Source organism: Bemisia tabaci, chromosome 1 (assembly GCF_918797505.1).
Source record: "Bemisia tabaci chromosome 1, PGI_BMITA_v3".
In the NCBI taxonomy this organism is placed as follows: domain Eukaryota; kingdom Metazoa; phylum Arthropoda; class Insecta; order Hemiptera; family Aleyrodidae; genus Bemisia; species Bemisia tabaci.
Window position 1 is genome coordinate 69,414,157 of NC_092793.1, and position 9,028 is coordinate 69,423,184.

General features: G+C 38.9%; 1 protein-coding gene across 1 annotated transcript; it reads left to right on the forward strand.

Annotated features, from left to right (window-relative positions):
- Positions 1–241: 241 nt before the first annotated feature.
- On the forward strand, positions 242–6,723 carry LOC109031597 (uncharacterized). The gene is made up of 5 exons (XM_019043188.2): positions 242–1,653; positions 4,002–4,101; positions 4,735–4,833; positions 5,573–5,734; positions 6,432–6,723. Exons 1-5 carry the CDS (start codon positions 851–853, stop codon positions 6,525–6,527), a joined length of 1,260 nt encoding a protein of 419 aa, XP_018898733.2. The 5' UTR covers positions 242–850; the 3' UTR covers positions 6,528–6,723.
- Positions 6,724–9,028: the final 2,305 nt, after the last annotated feature.

The window sequence follows — 9,028 nt, forward strand, 5'->3', positions numbered from 1 at the left end:
ATGAGACCTGTCCAATCGCAACTTTCTACGTTCTAAGATCACGAAGATATCGCCCTTTGAAAAGTTGGGTTTTTGACGTCATCCACCGCGGATTTAGAAAGGCCCTCCGCCTGGAATTTCGAGTGTCATGGGGTCCGTAAATTTTAAGATTTGGGGTTCCTAATGGCCAGCATCCCAATCGCATGGTCTCTCCAACCTTGGTGTCATAATGTTTTACATCGAGCATTCAGTACCACAAGTGCATAGAGAAAAAAAAGGAGGTGTTTGCATCTTGAGGATTTGTACCCACCTACGTCATCAATGTAAACAAGACGCTCGTTGAGGGTAATGTTGACGCTGTAAAAACGGACCATAATGTCCGATTTTTTTACTTAAATCAACTCTTTATTTAATTTCAAGCACTTTTTATAGAATGACTTTTTCCCTTAAATTACACCATTTCCAAGAAAATCGACAGGATAAAAACGTCGCTGTACCCAATGACGTCATCAAAGCTATAGATACTCTATGAAAAATTCCAAGATGCCCGAAATGCAAACACCTCCTTTTTTTTCTCTATGCCACAAGTGTCCATCACTGATTGTTGCATCCAAGATGGAAGAAACTATGGCTTTTATGCACTCCCGTAGCGAATTATGTCGAAGCCTTGTTTTTCGAGATGCGCGATATCTCTGTAAATATCCGACGTAGAAATTTGGCGTTTCAAAGATTTCATTACTTTTTGCTGATCGACAAATTAATTCCATCGTAATAAGATTCTGTGACTAGCGCGTTACTGACCCACAGTATAATATTCTAACCGTTGGGGAAGAATCAAAAGCCACATTCGTGGTGGGACAAATTCAGGACAATGGACGAAAAAGAGGGCGTGAAGCGTCCATTCATTTACCGCTACAACGCTTTCTGCCGTTTCATAAGCGGGGACTACAAGAGTCAAGGGGTCGTGGATCGTCTCGGCTACTGGGCAGTGTTGACACTCCTAAAAATCAGCACGGGGTTCATCATGGTGATGATCGCTCTGGCCGGGGTCCGGAGCATCTCGGATTTTTGCGACGTGAGCATCAACCTGGTGAGCTTCCTCACCATCGAAGTCTACGCTCTGCTCTTCGTTCTGCGTGGCGAAGCCTTCAACGCGATCGTGAGCAAGCTGGCATCCCTATGGCTGGAGGCGATACAAAACGTCCGGACCCTGAGAGAACAGAGCCGGGTCGAAAAGTGCGTCTGGAGCATTCGCATCATCGTCCCGCTCCTCAATAGCGGAGCCTTTGCCATCTTCATCGGCTACGCCACGGCGCCCATCGTTCTCTTCTTCACCTCCACGAGCAAGAACAGACGCATGGGACTCCCTTTCAAAATGGCCAAGTTCCTCGAGCACACGGATCACTCGACGGTGATCTGCATCTACGTCATCGCCGTCGCCTGTTTGAGCTACTCTTGCTTCATCATCATCAATCTCAATGCCCTGTACTTGTCCATGCTTTGTACTTTGGATGCGGGACTTCACTTGACCAGTCTTTTCATGTGCAGAGCCTATGAAAATCGGTGGGTTTATGCGAACAGGAAGACTGCTGATAAATACTCTGTCACCATGACCGATTTTCAGCTCGGCCTTGATTTGAAAAGATCCTTCGTTCGACATCAACAATGGCTCAGGTGTGTGTTTGAGATACCACAAATAAGTATGTAAATCGACGATGATACTCCCAAACCACGTATCCCGTTTGCGACGTCTTAAAATTCTCGGTTCCATTGTATTTTATGCTTCCTTTGGGAGAACAAAGCGACAAAATTACTCAAGTTTTTACAGAATTTTCTTCGTTCGGAGAGGAAAAATTATGGAAGTTTTGAAGGGAGGCGTTGAGTAGTTTTCCGTTTTAAAAAAGGAAGCATAACAGGGAGTTGAAAACCGAGATGCGCGGTTTCAGAGTTTTACTGTCGAAATATCCACTCCATGACGAGGGTTGGATGTATTTTCCGGTGGCTGAAGTCGAAAAGAGTGTACATTCGCTTAAATTTTTGCAAATTTTCACGCATGAATTCCTTCGTTTCCTGAAATAGAGAATTAATCCACAATAATTTTTGAAATTCTCTATGAATTCCTCTCCTTCAATCAAAAATATCTACAAAAGCTTTCAGCAAAATCTATTGGTTAGCTTCCTGGTAAAAAGTAAACCGTAATCCGAGATTTTATAAACGTTCCCTGTTAAAAATTAGCAGTAGAATCTGTGTTCCAAAATACCATAGACCTACGGCCGGCTGTAAGGTTTCCAATAGCTTCTATAGCCGGCTACACAATTTCTTATAGCCTTTTATAGCCGATGGCGATTAAGCAACTCACAGCCCGGCGATGAAGTGTATGCTAAATGTCACTAATTACAGATGCTAAGACTTAGTGAGTTTTTGGACTACTGCTCTCGTTTTGGGCCGTAGTATCTTGATTTATTTTGCGAGGAAAGCTCCGTACTTTTGATGGATGCCTGCCAATCCTAATATATTAGAGCGCCTTCAGTTTCGTATGATACTGTGCAATACCTCTGGTGTGAAATAGTTGCTTCAAGCGCCGTGGCACGCTGCGGTGCGGCAGGCGGGCGCCTACAAACCTAACGGGGATACTTCACGCGTTGCGCCATGCGTGAAGTATCCCTGTTAGGTTTGTAGGCGCCAGTGCGTCGCCGCTCCGCTTTGTGTAAGGCTCTAATATTTAATCTGGCGGAGTCAGCGTTATTCAACTCATGATTTTGAAATGTTTGCACATCCTGTATGGATTATTCTCGTTTTAATTGATGAAAAAAAATATGTATTAAAGAAAAATATAACGTGTGTTTTGTAAATATTAAGGTGGTTCCGTATCAAACTTAATGATTTCCAAAGCACACGAATTTCTACACAACTTTTTATAGCCTTTTTTATAATAGATGACAAAAAAGCAACAGCCAGGCGATAAAGTGCAAAGCCCGGCGATGGGAACTATAGCCCGGCTGCATAATTCTTTATCGCTTCGTATAGCCCGGGTGTATGATTTTCTCCGCATTCTACAGCCAGATATATGATTTTCTGTAGTCTTCTTTAGCCGGCTATAAGAATTCCTATGGTATTTTGAAACGCAGCTCTTATCGCCAATTTTTAATAGGGTTCCGATGAAGATACGACGCATATTTCAACTTTAGCCAATAATATACGTGTAATTAAGTGTGTCATTAAAGCCCTCTTTTTCAAAAAGGAAATTTAGAAAATTGAGTTTAGTTATGCCCATTCAACCGTAAAAAGAAGTGGCAAGTGCAAACATTTTGGCCTTTTGACCAAAAAAATGGGAATTTGACCTCAGTTTGATGTTTTTAAGCTGCATGACAAGCTGTAAGATCTGCCTCTTACATTTTAGAATAGGTATCGGAAATTACAAGTGGCATTAATTATCATGCTCCAGAAAAAAAAACTATTGATCATTTCCACTAGTGAATAAATAGAAAAAATATAAATTTGAGAAATAAAGAAACAACATTGAAGTGGGAATTATTTTGCTTTTAATGTGAATGAACGCTTTTTCCTCTGTAAAAATGTGGTAGTAAATAGAGACACTTAAGAGTTAGGAGAGCGGGTTGTGAAATCCATGATCTAAGATCGGGATTAGATCGGACAGGCAACTAAACTAACTCCACCGCAAAGCGTAAAGTATCACACATAATGAAGGCGCTTCAAACGATCATGCTTTTAAAATTCATCACCGTCAAACTTCATGCTGATCCGCACTATTGCGATTTATCGAAAAACAAGCAAACGCCTTGCAAATTGCCGGCAATTGGTGATTGCCTACGATTTACGTCCATAATGTTTTTTATTTTTTTTAAAATTATTTTTCATTAATTTGCATTTTGTCGCTTTTTCTAATCAAGTCGCTTAATTAAGAGAGGACGCAAAAGTTTCATTTCTATTTCTTTGGATTTATAATTATTCAGTAGACTACTAATGTTCCCGATCGATGATCAATGTGATCCTTGTTTCAGAGCTGCCATGGAATTGAAACATGTGATGAATGAACGATTTCTTGTTTTGCACATGGGAACCATAACTGTAACCACACTCGCTTCGTTCTTAACTGCAAATGTAAGTGGAAATATTCATCGGTTTCAGGAATGAAGAAACAACTTAATCAGCCAAAACCAGTGATAGAATAACAAACACAATTTGAGAAAAGGCTGCAAAAGAGGTGCAAATAAAAAAAAACCCCAGACCGTTTCGAAATAGGTACAATTCCATTATCAACCGGAGACAAAAAAATAAATATAAAAATGAGTCTTCGATTCGCTATTACTGCGAGACTGCGCCCGCGCTGTTGTTGCTGTTGTTTTTTCATTTGTTTCCCTCGAAATATAATTAAATCAACAGGACAAGGTGTACCAACTCTCTGCAAAAACGAAAATTTGTACATTCGTATGTCACTGAGTTCGTGGAAAGCGCAAAAATATTCTGGCGAACCTTTCAAAGACAAAGTGATTGTATTTATTCTGTTGAGGAGTCAGTGTTCGGGTTCAGAATTCATTGTGTTCATTACGTTTTTTTGAAACTCTAACATGATCGTGAGAGGCCATATTAATTACATTTCTCGGGCTCTTCCATAAAAACACATGTCTGCATATGGAAACCAATGGCACATATGTTGTTTCTAAAATTAGCTAGAAATAGTGGCTCCTTATTGCAAAATGTAATTCATATAAGGATGGAATTTTATACTTCCAGGATCCAGCACATCATTACTATCAGATAGCGATGGCATTCATACCTCTTGGTATATACTTTCTCTTCTTCTTCAAGGCTACGAGTATATCAGCAACCGCCGTAAGTGTAACACCACTGTGAATAAGGGTACATGTTTAAGAAAAACCATCCAAGCCGAACTTATTTGGCCTGCGACGGTTGAGTGGTTTATACAATCCAACGTTATCGGATCGCCGTGAGCTTCCTAAAAGCAACGTGAAAAGCGTGAGTACAGGAGTAACGTCTGATGGTGTTATTAGTGCTATTAAACTTTAAACGGGCGCCATTAGACAACAAAGAGAAACAAAAAATATACTAACTTTTCCTTTCTAGCAGTAACTGCTCCTGGTGCAAAACCCTTTTCCTGGCTAAAGATTTTGTCACTTGTCTTCAAATTTCTGCCAAAAATGAATTCGGGTATCTCAGAAGTTTGGTAGTATCAAAGGCGGATCAAGCAATTTGGCAACACCGGATTTCCTCCATTTAAACCTATGCTAAATAATCGATTCTTGTTGGAGCATCTGGCCCCTTCATAGATACATTTCCGATACATTTCCATAAGTTTGAATGGAGAAAAGACAATGTTGCCAATTTTCTGGATCCGCCAATGAGTGGTATTTATCGTACTTTTACATATTGTCTACGGTAATAAGAATAATAACGGATGCACTGAACAAGGCCCGGATTTTGAAGGTCAGAAGGTTTGAAGGTTTTTGTCAATGCCAGTTTAGCCGAAAATTTAGTTTTTAGCTTAACACTAAATTCAATGGTTTAACATAATACATGTCATCTAATAACTAAATGTATATCCAAATTACAGGGTCAATTTACAGCAGACCGCCTATACTTTTGTCACATGCGAATGCCTGCGCTGATGAAAATAGATTCAAAGACGTTTTTATTCATCATGAGGAGATTACAAAGACCGGTTTTCTTCGAAATTGGGAAAATTTGGCATCTCTCACTCATGAGATTTGTCTCGGTAATTTACTTTCAATGCTAAAGTTTGATAAAATGTATCTCAATTTGAGGGATAAAAGAAGATTGCATTTTAGAGAGTCGAAATCGCTCATGAATATGAAAGGGCTCGGAGTAAAAGTAGGGTCCTTACAATGTTTTGTAAGAAAAATTTCTAGGGCAGCTCAGGGAGGTATTAAATTCTCTTTCCAGTGTCGTAGTCAGACATTTTTCACGGGGAGGCGAGTCTCAGGTCAAAAGTGTCTCATGGGAGGTTCAAAGATAGAAAATTCCAGAAATTGATCGAAAATAACGATTTTGAGGGAAATATTACAGTCATGTCAGGAAGGGTTAAGACCCCCTAAACTCGCTGAAGTACCTTTGAAATTTAGAGCAAAAATACTCAAATATTCTATAAATTCTGATTCGCAAAAATTATGGTAAAATGCGATAGCTATGACGTCAAGACTGCCAGATACAAGAACTGAATCTCGATAGGATTTTTACCCTTTTTGGGGGGATTTTTGGTGAGTGCACTTAGTGCACAAACTAGCACTAATATCCTCAAGGGAATGGTACATAAAAGCATTGAAGATCTTGTAGAAGAGGGTCTAAGAATGGAAATGGTGAGGGTGCGGTTGCGTGCAATAATTCTAAAAATAAGTCGTCTTTGCAGTTACGCATATTGATCCTCTAAATGGTTTGTTTTCAATTTGTTCCAGATACTACAGCACATATTCTCAGTTATAATGTTGCTGAGGTCCATAAATAATCGGACGATGTCTCCCTCCGTGAATGGCGAAATTGAAGTAACTTAACATAGCGTAGCGTAACATGACTTAGTAAGAGATATGTGTTCAGATACTTACGATTTTTATGTTTACATATAAAGTTGCAGCTGAATGGCACACATTGTCAGCAAAACATTCCATGTTATGCTTCAAGAAAACTGAGCCAATGTGTCAAATTATCTGTTTTATTTTTGTAGTTTATTGGCATATATTAAAGACTGGATTATATTATCATATTTCGAGCTGCATTATTTTGTTGTAAAACCTATGCAATAATGACAGATTTTCACATGTTAAATTGCATTTTCAACTTAATGGAGGACACCAAGAAGGCCGAAGCGCAAAGAAAAACATTTTTGAAGGTTTCGGTTGCTATATTAAAAATTTCATTTTCATTAAAAGTAAGATTGTAGCTTTCATAAAAAAAATCAAATATTATATGGGATTGGAGTATAATTAATGGCAATTTTGGCAAAGCCAATTAAGAGAAATTTATCCCCATACCTAGGCCACATAGTTGCGTGACTCTCCCGAAAGTGTGAAACTAACCCACGCAACCTCTACTATAAATGTGTTACAATTAAATATCCTTATTTCGCACCCCAGACATGAATAAACACTCATTTGTGGCTGACTCTGTGTCATCACCCTTCAACCCAAGGTGAATTTGACAGGAGTTGGTATTAGTTATTACGACTGTATTTCATCAGCATGGACGGAAATATCCCCGTGTACTTTTATGTGGGTGAGTATAATTCAGCGGGTTAAGGCCACACTCTAATTCTTATTTACACATTGACTGCAAAGGAGAAAGGAGAAGATATTTCCAAAGTTGTGGCAGTAAAGTTATTTCGGTGGTTTCGTTCGGTTCATGAAACTTCTTATTTTTAAAAAGAGAGGTCTTCAACATATTTTGTTCTCACGTGTGTGGATATTTTGCAATGTCCCTGCGTAAAAACGGATCTTTCTCTCGAAGGATTCTAAAAAAAACATATTTTAAAAAATAATCTCATTGAAGAGGAAGGTCTGTTTGAGGGCCGCGTTGTCCATCAAGGTTCAGCCTTTGTTAGGATGTAAAATAGACACGTGTTTTAGGACTTATGGACATATTTATACCTATGACAGGATAAAATCAGGAGTTATGATTAATTGAGGTACTAAATTACGAGAGAGACCGAATTTAGAGACTATGGAGGCCACAAAATGGAGGGAAAAATTGTATTTACAACAATTTTTAAGGTCTTCGTTATTCAATAACTTCTTCTAATCCCCTTATCTCCTCTAAATTTTTCTATTTATCGTTCGAAAATGGTAATTTTATCCAGCATGTCAAAAATCAAAATTAATGTGAATATAAGCGTGTATCTGGTTTATATATTCGATGACGTAGTGTGTCAGAGATTATTGCGAGGCGCTTCCCGATGTTTTCTTTCTTTTAACTTAAGAAAGTCGTTTCACAGGTAAGATGTTGAACAACACAGATTTTTACTTTTTGGGAATTTATGACCTTAAAGTCTTATTGTGCACAGGCCCATCTCATCACCGGGTTCCAACAATTCTTTTCATTGTAAAACTTCTATAATACAGAGGGCGCATCCTACCTGTTCTCGGTTATGAGAGAAAAGGATTAATAGGAGGAGCGTTGAGAGTATATTATTTGGCCGTAGGCAAAATACAAAAATGCAATAAAGTGTCAAAGATTAAACTTGGTTGAAAACCTTACAATACACTGGTGTTACTTTAAAAGTTTTAATTTCCGACCCCTTAAGTACCTTGTTATTTTTAACCCTTTATGGTATCCTACGATTCATGAATTCTTCGCCCTCTACTTGTTTTATCTCAGTACTTATTTGTTTCTCACTTTCATCATTCACTTATATTTCTGAAAGAGGGGAACAGGTGTGCTGAATGTGCTCGATCGTACTCGCTCTATGGAAGTACGGCTCCTAACACTGTGTACCCTGCAGGCATAGTATAGGCAATTTGCACATCGGAATGTATGTGTGTGACGGTGTAGCGTTTGAAGTATTTCCACGATGTTGAAGGCGCTTCGTCGAGTGCACGGAATGATGCGAATTCGTGGCTTCAGCGAATTAAAATTATTAAAAGTGCGTTATTTTTGCTAAAACGCTGGATCCGCTTTCATTTTAACAAAAATGTCTTAGTTACCTACTGCTCGCAAACCGATATTTTGTTTAGAAAACTAAAACTGCGGTCATTGTATTATTGATATTACCTAGACTGCGTACATTTTTTTGCCAAAATTTCCTCGACCGTGGAATTTTTCCTGCCGAAATGTATCCCACCACGCTGTATAATGGTGCGTAGGGTTATAGTTATGGTCTGCTGGTGAAACCTTGCACCGAAGAACTTCCTGCAGCCCTGAAAGGGAGAGGGACTTGAACAAAAGAAGAGAATGTTTGTGAGGTAGGGAAAATAGGACCGGCATTCTTGAGTTTTCCTCCAGTTCGATATGAATGTGCAATTTGAGACATAAGATCATTGAAATGATTGTATCTGTGTTCATT